General features: G+C 47.4%; 1 protein-coding gene across 1 annotated transcript in view; it reads right to left on the bottom strand.

Annotated features, from left to right (window-relative positions):
- LOC309554242 (phospholipid scramblase 1-like) overlaps positions 1 to 23058 on the bottom strand; it is a 46937-nt gene that overhangs the window by 1825 nt on the left and 22054 nt on the right. The window contains exons 5-6 of the mRNA XM_082255880.1: positions 15231 to 15392; positions 749 to 877 (exon numbers count right to left, since the gene is read on the bottom strand). Of these exons, the coding sequence (XP_082112006.1) occupies positions 749 to 877; positions 15231 to 15392 (291 nt within the window). The remainder of the gene's footprint in view (positions 1 to 748; positions 878 to 15230; positions 15393 to 23058) is intronic.

Here is a 23058-nt window from a genome sequence, read left to right as displayed (position 1 = left end):
TGGTGTCAGTGGGAGCACTGGTATCAGTGGGAGGAATAGTGCCCCCATCATTGGTGTCAGTTGGAGCATTGGTATCAGTGGGAGGAATAGTGTCCCATCATTAGTGTCAGTGGGAGGAATAGTGCCCCATCATTGGTGTCAGTAGGAGGAATAGTGCCCCATCATTGGTATCAGTGGGAGAAATAGTGCCCCATCATTGGTATCAGGGAGAGGTATAGTGCCCCATCATTGGTGTCAGGAAGAGGAATAGTGCCCCTAAATTGGTGTCAATGAGAGGAATAGTGCTCCATTGTCAGTGGCAGGAACTACGCCCCACTGTTACTGACAGTGGGAGAAATAATGCCCCAAGTACCAGATAAAAGCAAGCAAAGGGCCGCATCCGGCCCACGGGCTGCAGTTTGGAGACAACTGGCCTAGGGAACTGCTGAATACAGCCTATGACAAGGACACTGTTTGTATAAAACAGGGATCCTCAGGGATATGTAGGGAGCCGGGGATCCTCCAGTCTTCTGGTTGTCTATCCTGAGCCTGTGTGGTTGCAATGTGACCATCTTCTGGGTGCCAAAGAAATTACATTGCTGCCCACCCTGGCACATGTGTCTTAGGTTGCCTGTCCTTGCTCTATTACACTTACCATATATGCTGCTGCAAATTCTTGCATTAAAGCCCAAATAAAAAGAGTGACATGAGTCCTAAGTTTTATCTCCAACAATAGGTTACATAAAGAGAAGAATAGGGATTTCCTCACCAGATAGAAGCAGGATGCCAGAAGCATGGCTTTCATCGTCACCTCCAGGTCCATTGGAAATATGACCGTGTAATGGTTCCCCTCACTCCTTATCATCCCCACCACATGCTGCTCATCCCGAGATTTCACCTTCCAGGGAAAAGCATAAAGATATCAGAGACAGAAACAACAGAAAATATAGTTTAAAAAAAAAAAAAGAAAGCCCTGTTGAACTTTCCCAATCGATTAGTTGGTCTATCTGCAGAAGTCTGACCCCTCTTCTTCTGAGTAAGCACTGTAGTTCAGCAAACAGCAAAGCTCACACTCCATGTTTATTAGGGAGCTCTAGCTCTGACTCAATAGGGGGTGTTTTGAACCTATGCAGATAGACCACTGCTTCTACATACAGAGCAAACTTCCTTTTCTGCAGTATGTTGCCAGGGCACAGGTTTTTCTTCTTAGATTGTGGCTTAAATGGAACTCAACTGTATGACACTGCACATCTTCCTGTGTTAGGTTAGTAACATTGAATGTGGAGCTGTCCCCAGAATTCCCCCTCTCCAATGTACGGGTTACCCTTAAACATATTCCCCCTCTCCAATGTACGAGTTACCCTTAAACATATCCCCCCTCTCCAATGTACGAGTTACCCTTAAACATATCCCCCCTCTCCAATGTACGGGTTACCCTTAAACATATCCCCCCTCTCCAATGTACGGGTTACCCTTAAACATATTCCCCCTCTCCAATGTATGAGTTACCCTTAAACACATCCCCCCTCTCCAATGTATGAGTTACCCTTAAACATATTCCCCCTCTCCAATGTACGAGTTACCCTTAAACATATCCCCCCTCTCCAATGTACGGGTTACCCTTAAACATATTCCCCCTCTCCAATGTACGGGTTACCCTTAAACATATCCCCCCTCTCCAGTGTACGGGTTACCCTTAAACATATCCCCCCTCTCCAGTGTACGGGTTACCCTTAAACATATCCCTCCTCTCCAGTGTATGGGTTACCCTTAAACATATCCCCCCTCTCCAGTGTATGGGTTACCCTTAAACATATCCCTCCTCTCCAGTGTACGGGTTACCCTTAAACATACCCCCCTCTCCAATGTACAGGTTACCCTTAAACATACCCCCCCTCTCCAATGTACGAGTTACCCTTAAACATATTCCCCCTCTCCAGTGTACGGGTTACCCTTCAACATATTCCCCCTCTCCAATGTACGAGTTACCCTTAAACATATTCCCCCTCTCCAGTGTACGGGTTACCCTTAAACATATCCCCCCTCTCCAGTGTACGGGTTACCCTTAAACATATCCCCCCTCTCCAGTGTATGGGTTACCCTTAAACATACCCCCCCTCTCCAATGTACAGGTTACCCTTAAACATACCCCCCCTCTCCAATGTACGAGTTACCCTTAAACATATTCCCCCTCTCCAGTGTACGGGTTACCCTTAAACATATTCCCCCTCTCCAATGTACGAGTTACCCTTAAACATATTCCCCCTCTCCAATGTACGAGTTACCCTTAAACATATCCCCCCTCTCCAATGTACGGTTACCCTTAAACATATCCCCCCTCTCCAATGTACGGGTTACCCTTAAACATATTCCCCCTCTCCAATGTACGGGTTACCCTTAAACATATCCCCCCTCTCCAGTGTACAGGTTACCCTTAAACATATCCCCCCTCTCCAGTGTACGGGTTACCCTTAAACATATCCCTCCTCTCCAGTGTATGGGTTACCCTTAAACATATCCCCCCTCTCCAGTGTATAGGTTACCCTTAAACATACCCCCCCTCTCCAATGTACGAGTTACCCTTAAACATATTCCCCCTCTCCAGTGTACGGGTTACCCTTAAACATATTCCCCCTCTCCAATGTACGAGTTACCCTTAAACATATTCCCCCTCTCCAATGTACGAGTTACCCTTAAACATATCCCCCCTCTCCAATGTACGGTTACCCTTAAACATATCCCCCCTCTCCAATGTACGGGTTACCCTTAAACATATTCCCCCTCTCCAATGTACGGGTTACCCTTAAACATATCCCCCCTCTCCAGTGTACGGGTTACCCTTAAACATATCCCCCCTCTCCAGTGTACGGGTTACCCTTAAACATATCCCTCCTCTCCAGTGTATGGGTTACCCTTAAACATATCCCCCCTCTCCAGTGTATGGGTTACCCTTAAACATATTCCCCCTCTCCAGTGTACGGGTTACCCTTCAACATATTCCCCCTCTCCAATGTACGAGTTACCCTTAAACATATTCCCCCTCTCCAGTGTACGGGTTACCCTTAAACATATCCCTCCTCTCCAGTGTACAGGTTACCCTTAAACATATCCCCCCTCTCCAGTGTACAGGTTACCCTTAAACATATTCCCCCTCTCCAATGTACGAGTTACCCTTAAACATATCCCCCCTCTCCAATGTACGGGTTACCCTTAAACATATTCCCCCTCTCCAATGTACGGGTTACCCTTAAACATATCCCCCCTCTCCAATGTACGAGTTACCCTTAAACATATCCCCCCTCTCCAATGTACGGGTTACCCTTAAACATATCCCCCCTCTCCAATGTACGGGTTACCCTTAAACATATTCCCCCTCTCCAATGTACGGGTTACCCTTAAACATATTCCCCCTCTCCAATGTACGGGTTACCCTTAAACATATCCCCCCTCTCCAGTGTACGGGTTACCCTTAAACATATCCCCCCTCTCCAGTGTACGGGTTACCCTTAAACATATCCCCCCCTCTCCAGTGTACGGGTTACCCTTAAACATATCCCCCCTCTCCAGTGTACGGGTTACCCTTAAACATATCCCCCCTCTCCAGTGTATGGGTTACCCTTAAACATATCCCTCCTCTCCAGTGTACGGGTTACCCTTAAACATATCCCTCCTCTCCAGTGTACGGGTTACCCTTAAACATACCCCCCCTCTCCAATGTACAGGTTACCCTTAAACATACCCCCCCTCTCCAATGTACGAGTTACCCTTAAACATATTCCCCCTCTCCAATGTACGAGTTACCCTTCAACATATTCCCCCTCTCCAATGTACGAGTTACCCTTAACCATATTCCCCCTCTCCAGGGTATGGGTTACCCTTAAACATACCCCCCCTCTCCAATGTACAGGTTACCCTTAAACATATTCCCCCTCTCCAGTGTACAGGTTACCCCTAAGCATATTGGTCCTTCTGGTAGATGTCGGAATTATCATACTGATTCTGAAGGCAGAGGGCTCTAAGAGATTAGCTCTTTTTTGCCTTGGGGCTCTGGGTCTTGGGTTCCATTCCCATGAGATTCGATGTCTGCATGATGTTTGTATGGTCTTCCCAAGTCTGGAGGGTATTCCTCCCAGAACCCCAAAAAACATACTTGTAGGGATAATAAACCCTCTCCAAATCAGACACGGAATGAATATGGGAGTGCTGGGAACATAAACGATCAATGAGCTGCTAGATTTTAATGAGCATTCCTGCTTTCCCTATTAGTGACCTGCCCAGTAACTTCTCAGCTTCTTTTTCAAAATGTATTGGCTCAGATATCTAGGGAAGGGTAGCTATGGGACAGGAGCACACAGTAAGTGTGCCACTGCCAGTTACATGTATTTCTGTCTGGCGCCTCAGGTCAATCTGCGCCGTTTTTGCAGAGGAGGAGGGGCCTGGTCGCCGGGGGAGGATTCTTAAGGGTTGCGGGCTGCAGTGCATGGAGGCGCTACACGTGACACGTCAATGTGCAGTTCGTCGCCTGCACGCCGGGGGGGGGGGGGGGGTGCCAGATATAGGATCCGTCCTGGGTGCCAAATGGTCTAGGTACACCCCTGCTAGGGGTACAGGATAGCCCAAAACAGCAAAAATATCTCAGGCCTTCATATGTCAGCAATATAAAAATGGTTGATGGCCCTAATTCCTTAAGTAGTAGACCCCCAGTAATATAAAAGATGGCTTAAAGTATAACTAGGCAAAACTTTTTTTAGTTTTGAATGGAGTGGAGAGGAATTAAAACGTTTGTCGGTTTATTTTGCTGTCCGTGCCCCCATTAAGGAGATTCACCCTCTCTATTTGTCCTGTTTACCATTATCATTGAGAGTGAAAGTAAATGAAAATCCCAAATTTTGGGCTGTCCCCAGAAAAGTAATAGAGGGGAAATCTTCCTTATGGGGACACTAGTTCTGGTGACCTGGGGGTCCCTAAGGAATTGTCATAATTTGCAGGGATTTCGTCTCACTTCCTGTTTGGCTATGGTACAGAAAGTGAAGGAAAATCTCCACAATTGGACACAGATGGCACAAAAGAATCTTACAGGGGTTGCTCAATCCAAAATTAAAAATAAAGTTCTACTTTAATGATGGCCCTAAGGCCCCTTTTATAGGGATGCATTGCAGCTTACCCATGGGTTTGGTGCGAGTCAGCTGTGCTTTCCCTTAGTTTTGGTGCACTTTCAAAAAACTCTTGCATGCTGCATCTTTGGTGCTCTTTCAGAAAACGCACCAAAACCATGGAACAGAATAGCCTCAGAGTTACAAATAGATCCTATAAGAACAATTGACCTAGATTCTATAACGAAAATAGAATTAATCCTTTAGGTATCTATATTGGTGGCCCTAGATTCTTCAGTAGCAGGCTCTTAATGACATTGGATCCTTTGTGAACCTACATTGGTGGCACTAAATTCTTCAGTAGCAGGCTCCCAATGACAATGGATCCTTTGTGTATCTACATTGGTGGCCCTAGATTCTTCAGTAGCAGTCTTCCAATGACAATGGATCCTTGGTATACCTACATTGGTGGCCCTAGATTCCTCAGTTGCAGGCTCCCAATGATAATAGATCCTTTGTGTACCTACATTGGTGGCCCTAGATTCTTCAGTTGCAGGCTCCCAATGACAATGGATCCTTTGTGTACCTACATTGGTGGTCCTAGATTCTTCAGTAGCAGCCTCCCAATGACTAAGGATCCTTTGTGTATCCATATTGGTAAATAATAAAAGGAAATGACCAGCGCTATGGACTAAAGTGCATATGAGGGGGGGAGGAGAAAGATATTATAAATAGAAGGTGTAAGCTGCCACCAATCAACCCTTAGATATAAGGGTAAAAGTGCAATAAAAGAATGTGATAATTGGTATCGGCGCTACCTTATTAGTGTGAAGTAAATACCACAAATATCAGAGTGTCACCAATGTATAGTGAATAAAATCCTAAATAAAATAAATATTACATAACCAATGTGTTTAATGAAGTACAAAATAAAAACAACCAATACGGTGATAGGTGTACCATATACAATAATAGTGAACATAAAAGAAAAAAAGAAAAAAGAAAGAAAAGAGAAGGGGAGTAAACCCCTAACCACAAATGTGTTTATCAGGTATGAATTTCCTGATATATGTGCCCCATATGTGATATAAAAATAGATATAAATACTTGCTGCTGAGTAAAATTATACTTGTCCACTAGGTGGCGTTTCCATTAATAGCTCATGCAGCAGTATATGATAAAAAAGGAAATGAGTGCTGCTAGAAAGATACGTAGAAAAAGCCACTAGGTGGCGTTTTGCAATACAACCTGTGCAGCAATATGGATGGGGGTCTCTTCTCCGTGATGAAGGAGCAGCTCCGAGTCGGCACTTGTGCCCTAAATGCTCACAACGAGAGAAGGCCCCATAATGAATAGTAAATCCATACAATATGTAAAGAAAGCGCAGTACACTCACTGGTAGGTTTGCGATGATCGGGATCAGAATGCAGTCGGTGCGCGCCGGGATGCTTCCGCGTTCCACGGCCGTCAACCGGAAGTGACGTAGTACGTAGCAAAACTCCGCCCTACGCGTTTCGTCAGAGGGACGTCAACTGGCCGCTCCAGGAGGTTTATTCACTATACATTGGTGACACTCTGATATTTGTGGTATTTACTTCACACTAATAAGGTAGCGCCAATACCAATTATCACATTCTTTTATTATCCATATTGGTGGCCCTAGATTCTTCAATATTTGGCTCCCAATGACAATGGATTCTTTGGGTATCTATATTGGTGGCGCTAGATTCTTCAATTGCAAGAGCATAATGACAAAGGATCCTTTGTGTACCTACATTGGTGGCCCTAGATTATTCAGTAGCAGGCTCCCAATGACAATGGATCCCTTGTGTATCTATAATGGTGGCCCTAGATTTTTTAGTATTAGCTCCCAATGACAATGCATCTTTGTTTGCCTACATGGTGGCCCTAGATTCTTCAGTTGCATGCTCCATATGACAATGGATCCTTTGTGTTCCTCCTTTAGTGGCCCTAGATTCTTCAGTAGCAGGCTCCAATGACAATTGATCCTTTGTGTACCCACATTGGTAGCCCTAGATTCTTCAATAGCAATAGCCCAATGAAAATGGATCCTTTGTGCACCTACATTGGTGGCCCTAGATTCTTAAGTTGCAAGCTCCTAATGACAATAGATCCTTTGTGTTCCTCCTTTAGTGGCCCTAGATTCTTCAGTAGCAGGCTCCCAATGACGAAGGATCCTTTGTGTATCCATATTGGTGGCCCTAGATTATTCTGTAGTAGGCTCCCAATGATAAGGATTCCTTTTGATATCTTTATTGGTGGCCCTAGATTCTTCAGTAGCAGAAGCCCAATGACAATGGATCCTTTATGTACCTCTATAACAGACTGTAGATACTGCAGTAGCAGCTTCCCAAAAGGAACTGGCTTTCAGTCCCCTTTTGAGCAATCACAGATACGTTAAAGAGTTAAGTAGCAAATTCGTCATACCATGTCCATCCATCAGCAGCTTCCCCCTAGCTCACCTGGACTATTTCTGCATAGCAGACTCCTCTGAAATTGCCACAAAAGTTTTCCAACTCCCTGGTTCTTTAAGCCCTAACTCAGGCCATCTTGGGTTCCTTGGGTCTTGGCTCAGGCCCCAGACAAAGAGCAGGTCCCAAGAAATAGACCTCCTCACACTGACATCCCCCTCCAGGCACCAGGCCTAGGGGACAAAGACTAAACTCTACTAAACAACACACATTCTCACATGGGAGGCAAGGACCCTTCTAGAAGCCCCCATCAAATATTTGTCCTCTTCTCCCGTACACATTGCTGACATGGACTCCCCGGTGATTGGCTGAGGTGGAAGAAATATTTATAACTAGAGTTGAGCGGACACCTGGATGTGGATAGGGAAATAACTTAAAACAACAAAAAAAAAAAAAACAGAAAAATAAAACAATGTTCTTCATCTCTGAAGGACGAGGCCCATATGGAGTAGGAGGGAGGTTGAGGTGGTGGTGGATGTGGAGGTCTCATAGGCGTGCGCACAGGGTGTGCCAGATGTGCCTGGGCACACCCTAATCACCTAGGGCAAATAGCATTATCGCTCTGTTTGCCAGTGAGGAGATGGGAAAGATCTCCCTCGGACCTGCTCTGCTCTATTTCTCTTTGCCAGCAGGGAGAGTAATGTATCGGGGCCATGTACATGTAGGCAAACCCATGCATATGTATTTCAACTTTGGGGTGCACACCCTAATGCAATAGGCTGCGCACACCTATGGGCGGTGTAGGTGGAAGCGGCGGTGGAGGAGGACCAGGGCCGGATTAAGAGCATCATGGGCTTGGTGCTGAGGATTTTGAAGGGCCTTAGGGCCGTGCCTTGGCATGCACCCAGAGGAGGAAGGGTGCAGCCATGCATGCCTAATTCAACATGGGATGCTGTCTCTGAAGCCCATAAACACATCCATGCATCGGCAACTGTCCCTCCTTGTCCAGCCTTCGTGCTGTGTGGGGAGGTTCTGAGGGAGCTGCCTGGGGAAGCGAGCATAGAAGCCAGACTTCTGTGTTTACAAGTGACAGAAGAGCGGTAACAGTGAATATGGCCAACCCGGGGCCTATATTAAGGTAGGGGCCTGGAGCTGCAGCTCCAATAGCCCCTACGTTAATCTGGCCCTGAGGAGGACGAGGTAGCCAACACTGCTTCTTTTCACAAATTTTAAATGAGGGTACACCCCAAAAGAGTGAGAAAGAGCAAAAATGGAACAATGGCTGGGTAAGGTCGGTATCCATCGCTATTCTGCACAAGGTACGGAAAAGTCCCGTGGGATCCATGCCTGGTTCATTTTAATGAATGTGAGCTTGTCCACATTGTCTCTGGACAGGCGGCTGTGCTTGTCTGTGATAACGCCCCCAGCCGTGCTAAATACCCGTTCAGATAATACACTGGCTGCAGGGCACGCCAGCACCTCCAAGGCGTAAAGGGCAAGCTCAGGCCATGTGCCCAACTTGGGGACCCAGAAGTTGAAGGGGGCAGACCCCTCATTCAGTACATCTAGGCGTGTGCACACATACTGCTCCACCATGTTCGTGAAATGCTGCCTCCTGCTAAGACGTTCCATATGTGCTGCTGGTGCTGCTGTTTGTTGTGGCGTGCTGACAAAGCTTTTCCACATTTCGGCCATGCTAACCCTGCCTTCTGAGGTGCTGGCGGTGCCCTGGTTGCGTTGGCGACCTCTTCCTCCTCCTCCTCCTCTGCCTTGTGCTTCCACTGTGGCCCCGCTGTCAGGTGGGAATGCCAGCAGCATCGCGTCTACCAGCGTGCGCTTGTACTCGCGCATCTTGCGATCGCGCTCCAGTGAGTGAATTAAGAACGGTACGTTGTCCTTGTAACGGTGATCCAGCAGCGTGGCCACCCAGTAATCAGCACAAGTTAGAATGTGGGCAACTCGGCGGTCGTTGTGGAGACACCGCAGCATGTAATCGCTCATGTGTGCCAGGCTGCCCAGAGGCAACGAAAGGCTGTCCTCTGTGGGAGGTGTATCGTCCGTGTCCTCTGTATCCCCCCAGCCACGCACCAGTGATGGCCATGAGCTGGCCTGGGTGCCACCCTGCTGTGAACATGGTTCCATCTCCTCCTCCGTCTCCTCCTCCTCATCCTCCTCATCCTCCAGAACTGTGCCCCTGCTGGACAATTGTGTCTCTGGCGTTTGTGTGTGCAGGAACCCACCCTCGGAGCCCCTTGTGAATGACTGCCCTGAAAGCCTTGGAAATGTTACCTCTTCATCCTCCTCCTCCTCATCCTGTGCCACATCCTCTTCCATCATCACCCGAATAGTTTTTTCAAGGAGGCATAGAAGTGGGATAGTTAAGCTCAGAATGGCGTCATCGGCACTGGCCATGTTGGTGGAGTACTCAAAACAGCGCAACAAGGCACACAGGTCTCGCATGGAGGCCCAGTTATTGGTGGTGAAGTGGTGCTGTTCCGCAGAGCGACTCACGCGTGCGTGCTGCAGCTGAAACTCCACTATGGCCTGCTGCTGCTCGCACAGTCTTTGCAGCATGTGCAAGGTGGAGTTCCACCTTGTGGGCACGTCACATATGAGGCGGTGAGCGGGAAGGCCGAAGTTACGCTGCAGCGCTGACAGGCGAGCAGCAGCAGGGTGAGAACGCCGAAAGTGCGCACAGACGGCCCGCACTTTCTGCAGCAGCTCTGACATATCGGGGTAGTTTTTAAGGAACCTCTGAACCACCAAATTCAGCACATGCGCCAGGCAAGGGATGTGCGTCAAACCGGCTAGGCCCAGAGCTGCTATGAGATTTCGCCCGTTATTGCACACCACCAGGCCGGGCTTGAGGCTCGCTGGCAGCAACCACTAATTTGTCTGCTGTTCCATGCTCCTCCACAACTCCTGCGCGGTGTGTGGTTTGTCCCCCAAACAGGCAAGTTTTAAAACTGCCTGCTGTCGTTTACCCCTGGCCGTGCTGAAGTTGGTGGTGAAGGTGTTACGCTGTCCGGATGAGGAGGCGGTAGAGGATGAGGAAGCGGAGTAGGAGGAGTTAGGAACAGGAGGCAAACTGAAGCGCCCTGCAATCCTCGGTGGTGGAAGGACATGCGCCAAATTGCTATCCGCCTCAGGCCCATCCGCCACTGCATTTACCCAGTGTGCCGTTAGGGAGATATAACGCCCCTGACCATGCTTACTGGTCCACGTATCGGTAGTTAGGTGGACCTTGCCACAGATGGCGTTGCGCAGTGCACACCTGATTTTTTCCCCCACTTGGTTGTGCAGGGAAGGGATGGCTTGCCTGGAAAAGTAGTGGCGGCTGGGCATGACGTACTGTGGGACAGCCACCAACATAAGGCTTTTAAAACTGTGCGTCTCCACCAGACGGAATGACAGCATTTCAAAGGCCAAGAATTTTGAAATGCTGGCATTCAGGGCCAGGGATCGCGGGTGGGTACTTCCTCTTCCTCTCAAGTGTTTGGGAGATGGAAAGCTGAACGCTTCCACAGGACATTGTGGAGATGGTTGGTGACCCAGGTGGTGGTGTTGCTGACAGATCGTCTGTTTGCGGGGTGGCAGGTGCCGGTATCACTACAGATGTGGATGGAGCGGCCGAGACTGCAGCAGAAGAGGAAGCAGGATGAGCCAGAGACGTTTCTTGGTTTTGAAGGTGTGTACTCCACTGCAGCTCGTGCTTTGCACTTAGATGCCTGATCATGCAGGTTGTGCTCAGGTTGAGAAAGTTTATGCCTCGCTTCAGGCTCTGATTGCACAGGGTGCAAACCACTCGTGTCCTGTCATCAGCACATTTTCTAAAGAACTTCCACGCTAGAGAACTCCTTTGAGCTGACTTTGGTGCGCTCGTTCCCTTGCTGCGTTGGGCAGTAGCGGGCGTAGTGTCTAGGGCACGGCCGCTCCGCTTCTGCACCCTGCTCCCTCTTCTGCTGTGCTGGTGGCTCTGTGCGACCACCGCCTCTTCCTCCAAACTACTCAGGTCACCTGCATGACGTTCATTCCATGTGGGGTCGAGGACCTCATCGTCCTCCACATCATCTTCCACCAAGTCTTCACCCCTGCCCTCCTTGTCGGTCTCCACAATGCTGAACGCCGCAGCAGTTGGCACCTGCGTTTCGTCGTCATCGGAGACGTGCTGCGATGGTCCTTGCATGTACTCATCTTGAGAAATAAGTGGTTGGGTATCGCTGCACTCAATCTCTTCCACTTCTGGGGCAGGGCTAGGTGGATGGCCCTGGGAAACCCTGCTGACAGAGTCCTCAAAAAGAAGAAGAGACTGCTGTATGGCTTGGGGCTCAGACTGCTTGCCTGATTTGCAAGGGGGTGAGGTGAAAGACGGTTGGACATCGGCTGCAGGTGCCAACTCTGACCTTTCTGCAGTAGACTGGGTGGGAGACAATGTGAAGGAACTGGAGGCACTGTCAGCAGCAAACCAATCTACTATTGCCTCTCTGTGTTCTGGCCTCATCACTTCTAGAGGCGTATGATGCCCTACCAAATACTGATGCAGGTTCTGTCGCCTACTAACACTTGAGGAAGGTGTTTCACTTGTGCGTGTAGCTGGCACAGATCGACCACGTCCTCTCCTTGCAACAGGAGCTCTACCAGCAGCACCACGACCCAGGCCACGGCCCTTATTTGACGGTCTCCTCATAATTCTGTAATTTAAGATCTTGCCCTAGAAAGGTGTTTATTGAATAGCGGAACAAAACAACAACAGTATCGCACGGGTGTATCTCACAGTCAAATATGCAAACTATGCCGCAATTTAATGTTTTTTACCCCAAAAGGGTGTATATTGAATAGCGGAATAGGATAAAAAACGGTGTATCTCACACGTACAATACAGACTAGGCCCAGATTACAATTTTTTGTACCCTAAAGGGAGGATGAGGAAGAGGAGTAGGAGGAGTTGGGAACAGGAGGCAAACTGAAGCGCCCTGCAATCCTTGGCGGGGGAAGGAGATGCGCCAAACAAATTTAAAAGGTGTATCTCACACGTACCGATACAGACTATGCCGTAATTTAATTTTTTTACACTCCAAAAGGGTGTATATTGAATAGCGGAATAGGAAAAATTTTATAATACGGTGTATCTCACACGTACAAACACAATCTAGGCCCCGATTACAATTTTTTGTACCCTAAAGGCAGGATGAGGAAGAGGAGTAGGAGGAGTTGGGAACAGGAGGCAAACTGAAGCGCCCTGCAATCCTCGGCGGTAGAAGGAGATGCGCCAAACAAATTTAAAAAGGTGTATCTCACATGTACCGATACAGACTATCCCGCAATTTAATTTTTTACACTCAAACAGGGTGTATATTGAATAGCGGAATAGGACAAATTTTACAAAACGGTGTATCTCACACGTACAAACACAATCTAGGCCCCGATTACAATTTTTTGTACCCTAAAGGCAGGATGAGGAGTAGGCGGAGTTCGGAACAGGCAGGAGGCAGACTGAAGCACCCTCAAATCCTCGGCAGTATGAGATGCGCCCCAAAAATTGGAAAGGTGTATCTCATACGTACCGACACAGACTATCCCACAATTTAATTGTTTATACCCAAAGTTTTTGATTAAATAGCGGAATAGAAAATATGATCAAAAAAAGTGTATGTATCTCACACGTACAGAACCACACTAGGCCCCAATTACTATTGTTTGTACCCCTAAAGGCAGGATGAGGAGTAGGAGGAGTTTGGAACAGGCAGCACCCTCAAATCTTCAGAAGTATGAGATGAACCCCAAAAACTTGGAAAGGTGTATCTCACACGTACCAACACAGACTATCCCGCAATTTAATTGATCCCCAAAGGTTTTTATTGAATAGCGGAATAGAAAATATGATCAAAAAAAAGTGTATGTATCTCACACGTACAGAAGCACACTAGGCCCCAATTACTATTGTTTGTACCCCTAAAAGGCAGGATGAGAAGTAGGAGGAGTTTGGAACAGGCAGCACCCTCAAATCTTCAGAAGTATGAGATGAACCCCAAAAACCCCAAATATCATTCAGTTCTGCTGCAGGCCACAATTTCATTTTTTTTAACCCAAGGCTGTATATTGAATAGTGGAATAGAAAAAAAGTGTATGATTTTTGAAACCACTCAATAATAGCACATGTGAACTGAACACAGCAGTGTATGATCAGTCAGCACAGCACAGCTGAAGGAAAAATGCTGCACACAGTGACTGATAGAAAAATACTTTTCTCCCTCCTCCTCAGTGGGCAAAAAAGATTGTGTTCACTGCACCCCAAAAAGATTGTGTTCACTGGCCCCAAAAAGATTGTGTTCACTGCACCCCAAAAAGATTGTGTTCACAGCAGCCCACACACAGCAAAATGGATGTGGACCACTGACACCTGCCTATCTCCTATCCCACCCCACACAGCAATATCTATTGTAGTTTGTAGAACACACTGTCTGACCCTAAAAATCAGCAGACTCTCTCCCTAAAAGGATTGATAAGATCGTAGATCGGGTGACTGCAAACCCCACCCCACACAGCAATATCGATTGTAGTTTGTAGAACACACTGACCCTAAAAATCAGCAGCAGCCTCGCCCTAAAATGCCTACAACTCGCCCTGCCTAACACACTCCGACCTGTCCCTCAATTCTATCCGGACACAAATGTTTTTTTTTTCCTGTCTGTCCCTAATCAGCAACCAGCACGTTGATGTGTGCTCTGTCCCTGAACTAAACAGCAGAATGACGCCGCAGCGGCACTGCCTCAAACTTATAAAGACTTAGTCACATGCTTCAGACGGCCAATCACAGCTACTAATACATTTGTAGGCATGGCTGGGATGGCTTAGGCACACCAGTTAAACGCTTGTTGATTGGCTGTTGAAAGCCCGCCATGAAAAGCGCGCCAATGCATGCAAAACACGGATTTTTACCCGAATATACAGTAAAGTTTTCGGGTCCATTTTCGGGTAACAAAAATTCAATTATTCGGTACGAGCACGAATAATACAGTCTGTGTTCGCTCAACCCTATTTATAACACAATACATTGTATCTTCTCATTCTACTTACTGGAGAACAATTCCCAGAAAACAACAATATCTTGGGCTTCAGAGAAACCTAATGATCCCAGATAACAAAGCTCAGGGTCGCTATGGCCTAGCTGCAAGCCCTAAATCCAGGTACACCCTATTTGTTTTTTTTCTGTGCAACCCAGCGGGTTGAACAAAACAAAAACTATCAGCCCAGTTGGAGCCGCTGTACTTATGACCCAACGTTAGTACACTGATGTCCCTGGCTGAACTCTTATGTTCTGACAGGGGGACGCCCCCTCCCCACTAGAACACTCCAATCAGCACCCCCCATCATTGACTGAGAGCACTGATCGGAAGTCTCTCGATTGATGGTTTTCCAGCATGCTTGTCCGACAGAAGCTGGCTGTTTTTCCAGGCTTTCGTCGGACCGAGTGCCTTACACACGGCCAGTTTTTATGGAAAATGTCAGCCGGCATTCAGCCTGTGTGTACGGGGCTTAAGTTTAGTCTAGGGACACTCCAGCTTAAGGCAGAATCCCTATACATAAAGTGCAACCTCTTTCAGGGACCGATGTGAATGGTTCTCTTTACGTTCCAGTGCATATTGTAATATGAGGGTGCGTAAAGAAAGAAAATAAATAGTCTACCCCTGGAATCATAAAGCTGACTGGGATTTGTACTTCGTACCTCAAAAGAGATGTTCCCGAAGATACTGATCTTCAGGTTGGGACCCAGGATTAGAAGAAGGACCTCCCTTGAGGAATCCATGATGGACAAGTGGGTGATGAAGTTGTGGGAGGGAAAAGAGACAAATCCCATGTACCCACCATCAGGAAGAGTCACGTGTGCCTAGAACAGAGAAAACAGGATTGTCACTTCACAAGGGGATGACTTTAAAAGCATATCTTTTCCATAAAGTCTTATTTTCTCTCACTTCTGGACATTCACCAAAACTTTTTCAGTTTAATTTTTTATTTCCTTTTTTTTAAGTTTCTATAAAAAGGATCAATACACCTCAAAAACATATTTCATATCTAGGTGGGGTCCTGGTGGGTTGAGGCCTGCTTGCTTCCTGGGGCTCTCAGAGGTGAGGTCTCCATATATAGCCCCTAGCTGGGTATAAGGGAAAATTAGAGTCTTTGTTTCACCAGAAATTTGGGGTATATTTTCACATTTTTGCAAAATGTGTTTAAGCCATTTGGTAAAGGCATAATTAAGGTGTTTGGGAGGTAGTTTTTTTTTTTTTTTTTTAAACAAGATTTTATTGAAACTTGTCAAATAATACAACAAAACAGGTAGTGCAGTAACAACTCTTATCGAAACAGAGAGCAATGAGTAGACTGAGCACATAGTAATGTATCTATGCTGAGCAACAAGTCTCACCCTTATATGCTGAAGGATTCTAGGTAGTGCAAATAACCCGTCAGGTCTTTGAGTGAGTAAGGACGGGAGGTAGGGAAGAAGGGAGGATAAGAGGAAATAAGGAGGGGGGGTTTGGGGGGAGGGGGGGGAGAGAGCAGAAGTGCAAATGTCAACTTGACTATAGCAAAGGAATAAAATGATGTACCGTATGGAGTCATGAATTAAATTGCAATGATTCCGTTAAACATTTAAGTAGTAACATTAAAGTAGTAACAAGTAACCAGTCAGAAGTCACAACATGTTATATGGAATGCATTTGGGCAAAGCAGTGAGCATGGAGAGGGCTGAATATCAGCTCAGGTCCCCCATGGCGGGGGGAAGGCCAGAGTCAGAAAGGAAACCTTCCCACTTCTTCCTAAAGTTGGAGGGGCTCTGATGAGGCCGCTTAGCAAGGTCCATATGCTCTAATTTCCAAAGCGCAAGAAGGTCGGCTCTTAGTTCAGCGATAGTGGGAAGAGAGGTGTCCATCCAGTATTTGAGTATGGCCCTGCAAGCAACCATATAGCAAGTGGAAAGCCACTGTTTAAAGTGTAGCAGAGAAGATCTGAGGTGGGAGGGTACAGAAGCAAGTTGTGTGTCCAAATGTCCGAACATTAAAGCGTATACATCCTTGGGTAGTGGATAATTCACAAGACGGGAGGCAAAAAGAAGTAGTCTGTCCCAGAAGGTTGAGATAGGGGGGCATTCCCAAAATTTGTGGAGTAAGGTGGGATGTAGAGAGTGACATTGCGTGCAGTAGTGGTGGTGTAGATCCCGCGAAGTGCGAAGATGAGGGAAATAGGCTCTGTGCAAGATCTTGAATTGCTGCTCCCTCCAGAATTAATTTTGGGCATAGCGGCATGTATATCGATAGCCTTGCAAAGCGTAACGTTGAGCATGCGGAGCGTTTAGGACTTTGTTCCACGGTGAGGCTATTTGTAGGGCAACCGTTTGGAGACTGTCTGTGTTGAGTGGTTGATAAAGATGTGAAATCTTGTGCTTTTGTGACAGAATCCAGGCGTCCAGTTGTGAAACTTTGAATCTGAATGATTTGGAGGAGCATAGAGAGTTCGTAAAGCTAAGGCACTGATGAATAAACAAGTGTTGTTGGGAAGCAACGCCATAGAGCCTGGAAACATCCGCAAGCGACAAGGGTGCACCAGAGACGTCATCGTATAATTGAGAAAGTTTGGTTAGGCCCCGTGAGGACCAAGAAGAGCAGAAGCGGTGTTGATAGGCATGAGGGAACAAGGGTTGACCTTGGATAGGGAGGAACTTGGAGATATTCATGGGAACCTTAGTTGTTTTCGAACCGCCCTCCATGTTGCAATAGGGTCCCTGAGCAAGATGTTAGTGTTGAGATGTGGAGGTAAGTCCCTATGAGCACAGTGTAGCAGAGAGGTCAGATCATAAGGCGCTACCATATTTGATTCTAACTCGTAATTGGTGTATTTAGACTCCTGTCGTATCCAGTCCAGGCAACCTCGCAACAGGCAAGACAAATTGTATATCCTAGTATTAGGCAGACCTACCCCCCCCCTCCTGCTTTGTGAGGAACAATTTGGTGAGTGCTATCCGAGGCCGGCGTCCCTTCCACAAAAATGAAGTGAGGGCCTTTTGAAGCCTTTGAATATCCGTATGTTTCAATAGGAGTGGGATTGTTTGCATTGGGTACAACAGTTTGGGGAAGCCAGACATGCGGAAAAGATGACATCTTCCAAAAAAGGAGATGGGTAGAGAATTCCAATTTTGGAGATCTGCCACCAATCTATCTATGACAGGGGAGAAATTTAGGCGGTAAATGGAGGAAGGGTGGGACCTATTTTTATTCCAAGATAGGTAATGTGGGTTTTGGCCAGTTTCAGCGGAGATGAGGAGGCCCACCGGGGAGCCCGGATGGCATTAAGGGGTAGTATTTCACTCTTAGAAAAATTTATGCACAGGCCAGAGCAGTGGCAAAAGGATTCAAATAGGGATTGTATGACAGGGAGGTCATGAGGGGGATCTGAGGTGAAAACAAGGACATCATCCGCGAAACGAGTAGAGCGGAGCTCCGTGTCTCCCACTCGTATCCCCCGCAGCTGAGGATGGGAAGTTAGAGTCCTGGAGAGGGGCTCAACTGCCAAGTTGAAAAGAAGAGGGGAAAGAGGGCAACCCTGCCTAGTACCTTTGAACAATCAAAAGGGCTACGAGGAGAGTCCTGCCGCCATGACCTGGGCTGATGGGGAGGCATACATGGCTTGGATCAAATGAAGAAAGGGGCCGGAAAAGCCGAATTTCCTCAGGACCAACTCCAGCCAACGGAAGCTGACATTATCAAATGCCTTTTCGGCATCGAGGGTGATAATGGCAAAGTCCAAGTCGGGGTCGGCCCTTGCCGTCTCCAGAGCAACCAGGACCTTTTGAATATTCAAGGTGGCTGAGCGTCCCTGGGTGAATCCTGACTGAGCGGGGTGGATGATGGTGGCCAAACGATTAGCTATAATTTTTGAGAGCAATTTGGAATCTAGGTTGAGGAGGGAAATGGGGCGGAAAGAACCGGGGTCCAGAGGGTCCTTGCCCTTCTTCGGAATAAGCTTAATGAGGGCTTGGAAGCCAGTGGGAAGATAGGGATGTCCCTGAAAGATATGATTAAAAACGTCACAAAGGGTGGGTGCTAAAACGGGGTCCATAATTTTATAAAAGTCGGAGGTGTAACCATCCGGACCAGGGGCTTTCCCGGGGGGCAATTGTTTAATGGAGGCTAATATCTCATCTACAGTGATGGGAGCATTTAGAAGAACAAGATGTTCTTCTGCCACTAAGGGTAGTTGTGCAGCTGTAAGGAACTCAGAGGCAGCTGCCTCATCAATAGGGTCTGGGCCATATAACGAGCTGTAAAACTGTTCCAAGACCTTAACAATATCAGTGGGGGAGTCCATCACAGAGCCCTGGGCGTCTCTGAGAGCGGAAATGTTCATTGGGGTGAAGGGAGGCTTGCAAAGGGAAGCCAGAAGCTTCCCGGGCTTGTTCCCAAACTGGTGGAATTGCCAGTCTCGGAAGGAGGAGTGCAGATTCTCCTGCGACTCTGCCCATTGCTCGAAACGCAACTTAGCGAGTTTCCAATTTTCCCTGTTAAGGGAGGTGTTTGAGCGGTTAAGTTCAGTCTGCGCCTCTCTAAGGTTCAGACTAGCTGTCTGATAGGCAGCGTTGATTCTCTTGTTGTAGGCCGAGGCATAGGAAAGGACGCGACCCCTCAAGACAGCCTTGCCTGTCTCCCATAGAAGGGTCGGGGAACAATCCGGGGATGAGTTGTGAGCCAGGAAGTCCTGCCATGTATCGTGGAGAATGGTGCGAATGTCCTTGTCTTTGGCAAGATACGAAGGGAATCTCCAAGTTTTCTTCCCAGGAGCGTTGGGAGTGAAGGAAACAGCCACGGAAACAGGGGCGTGATCCGAGATCACAATGTCATGGATGGAGGAGTGGGAAGTGAAAGGGAGCATGGGGTAATTTGAGAATACGTAATCTATCCATGACAAGGTGTTGTGGGGGTGCGAGAAAAAGGTGAATTCCCTATCAATTGGGTGGGACAATCTCCAGGTGTCAGTGAGGAGAAGACTAGTGGCAAAGGATGCCAAAAAGGTAGGGGAGGGGGCAGCGTGGGAATGGGAGGAAGCAGGAGTCCCTGCCCCATCTTCCGAGGGGACCCCATCTTCCGAGGGGACCATACATTGATTGAAATCCCCCCACCACCAACAAAGGGAGGTGGAGGTAGGGAGCTAGAAGCAGTGTGAGCAATACGGCCGTGCTCATCAAAGTGGGAGGAAAGAAGGACACTAGGATGCCGTTTATGGATAAGTATCACGACTCCTCCCTTCCCTTTGACTGCTGGGGACCCATAAACTTGACCCACCCACAGCTTTTTTATGCGATGAAGGTTGCATTAGCCCCAGCAACCTAAAAATAGTAATTATAACATAGGCATGTGAAAGACGGTTACCAACAGGAGTATCAGACATAGAAGATAAAAGAGAAACAAACTTCTGCGAGAGCAGAGAGTAACAAACCAGTCTCATGTGCAGGCAGCTGACATAGGAAAAGACTCAGAGTTCCAGAACTAAGTATCCTCAGCGTGTGCGTGATCTGAAACTATGGCCCAAGAGCCGTTGTTTCTTGGCCGACCCCCTCCGAGGGCTTCTTTGATCCTGGGGGCCAGGAGAGCGTTGGGGGGGGGGGTGGCCTGAGGAGGCATCCAGAGTGATGTGAAAAGCAGACTGGATGTAGTGGCTGGCCTCCTCCGGGTGGGTGAAGGATTTAGCTTCTCCTGCAGCATCAGTAATGCGGAGCGTGGCCGGGTAGGCCAAGGTGAATTTAATCGACTTGTTATACAAGGATTGGCAAATTGGCTGAAACGCTTTCCTGCGTCTGGAAACTTCCTGTGAATAATCCGCAAAGATTAGAAGCTTGTGACCATCAATTTGCAGACCTTTGGAATTTCGGAAAGATTTGAGAATATGCTGCCTGTCAGCATAGTTGAGATACCTGACTATGATGGGACAGGGGGATCTCCTTTCATTAGAGGGGGAGCCAATCCATCCTGTGTGCCCTTTCCACGGAGCAAGGAGAGTTAATCCCCAGGGCTGCAGGAAGACGAGACATGCATATGTCCGTTAATGAGTCGACTTGATAGGTTTCAGGCAATCCGATTACTCTCAGATTGTTCCACCTTGAGCAGTTTTCCAGATCGTCCAGCTTATCTAATATATACCGCTGGGTCTGTCTAGCTTGATGATCGAGAGAGAACGAGCCTTGGACCTCTTCCTCTATGTCCGACATCCTGTGTTCTAGCTCTGTCAGTCTATGGGAGTGTTCCCCTGGCTCCCGCCGGAGCTGAGCCATCCCTGTGGAGATCGCTTTGTCCACCGCCGCTGTGATGGTCGGGGACAGCAGAGCGGCCACTGCTTGTGCCAGAGATGCCACCTGGGCCTCCAGGAGAGGAGATGCGACAGACTGAGGCAAGGATGAGGCAGCAGGCGGGGCCGCGTCCGCCATGTCTATGGCGTCTGAGGCCTGTTCCGGAGCAGGAGTCCTGCTCGGAGGGGAGGATGAGGGGGGCCGTGTAGAACAAATTTATCCATGCCTACCGGGTCCGCGAGGATTTGGGAAGCTGTCCTGAGGGTCGGATGGCTCGGATGGGTGATGGATGCAGGCGAAATAGCAGGTGAGACCGGAGCCGCTGTTCCGTGCTGCCTGTTACATGGGCGCCGGAAACCGGAAGTCTCTGGGAGGTTGTTAAGGGTGCGGTGGGCTTTAAATGACTCCTGGAGTGTTGTACATGGGTGCTTACGTGTTTGCGTGAATAGATACTCAGTGTGAATGAACTCTGAGGATGTGCTTGGCCATGGCCTTATTTGGGCAATGATGTCACCATTATCCCCTCCCTTCCCTTTATGTAGCTGATGAAAACTTGGGGAGCTGTCATTTGGCTAATTTTACAGCCAGGATCGGTCGTGTGCTCTGGGTCTACTTTTTTCTTTTTAACAGGTTGCAGACATAGAGATTGTTGATGGATATACAGTATGGGACGTTTTTTTGGAGATTTTAATTTTTTAAATAAAATAACTTGTCAAAGATTTGGCCAGATTTGTCCAGAGACTCGGCCCGCTACCTCTCCTCCTCCTCCCGTCCTCCTCCTGACCCCCATTCCAGACTGAAGCCCTGCTCCAGGTACTCTCTACTAACCGACTGAATCCAGGTTCCCAACCTGGCCAGCTTGTTTTCATCCCGCACTCAGTAGGTCAGTGGTGGGGACTTTTTACTTCTCTTCATCAGGAATTCTTTAGGCATGTCTGTGGCAGAAGCGGTGCAGCCTTTTTACAGGATATCAGAGCGGCCCAGGGGGCAATTGCCCCCCTGCCCCCTGGCCCAGTCCTCCCCTGTGTCCCCCATATTCATTAATGTGGGAGATTAATATATGGGGGTTCCCTTATTCAAGGGGGCTTTCAGATTCCATCAAAATGGGCGTCGTGGCAAGGTGCTCCTACATGTTGAGGGCATATACCAAGAATGGTTCAGAAGAGGAGGCCCTCTTTCCTGACCATCCAAATTGTCATTGTGTGGTATGGATTTTAAGGAAAACCTCATGCTTTTTTATAATTTTTTTTTTTTTTTTTTGCATGGATCCCCCCTTAAAATCTGTACCAGACCCAAAAGGTTCTAATATGGATTTCCTGAGGGACCTCATTTTTCTTTGTTTTTTTTTGCATGAAGTACCCCCTTAAACATAAATTTATTATAAAGTGCAACGCCCCTGTATCATAAATTTCTGGTAACGTATTGTGAAAGATAGAACTTTTGAGTCAAAACTATAAAAAAAATGTATACTGTCTTTAACCACCTCAGCCCCGAAAGGTTTTACCCCCTTAACCACTTTAAGACCAGAAGGATTTTCCCCCTCAATGACCAGGCCCTATTTTGCGATTCGGCACTGCGTTATTGTTAACGGACAATTGCGCGGTCGTGCGACGCTGTACCCAAATACAATTGATGTCCTTTTTTTTTTTCACACAAATAGAGATTTCTTTTGGTGGTATTTGATCACCTCTGCGGGTTTTTGTTTTTGCGCTATAAACAAAAAAAGAGCTTTAATTTTGAAAAAACACCAATATTTTCTACTTTCTGCTATAAAACATTCCCAATAAAAAAATTTTTAAAAATCTAATTTTTTTTTTTATCAGTTTAGGCCAATTTGTTTTCTGCTACATATTTTTGGTAAAAAAAAAAAAAATCCCAAAAAGCGTATAATAATTGGTTTGCGCAAAAGTTATAGCGTTTACAAACTACGGGATAGATTTATGGACTTTTTTATTTTTTTTTTATTAGTAATGGCGGCGATCAGCGATTTTTAGCGGGACTGCGACATTGCGGCTGACAAATCTGACACCAAGTGACACTTTTTTTGGGGACCAGTGACATTAATACAGTGATCAGTGCTAAATAATATGCTCTGTTACTGTATAAATGACATTGGCAGGGAAGGGGTTAACACTGGGGGGTGATCAAGGGGATAAATGTGTTCCCTAGATGTGCTTACTAACTGTGTGGGGGGATGGGTTGGACAGAGGCAGAGAGAGAT

This window comes from Pelophylax lessonae, assembly GCF_965119305.1.
Source record: "Pelophylax lessonae genome assembly, chromosome: 4".
NCBI lineage: Eukaryota > Metazoa > Chordata > Amphibia > Anura > Ranidae > Pelophylax > Pelophylax lessonae.
The sequence above is the reverse complement of the archived record's forward strand: the minus strand, read 5'-3'. Positions and strand labels throughout refer to the sequence as shown.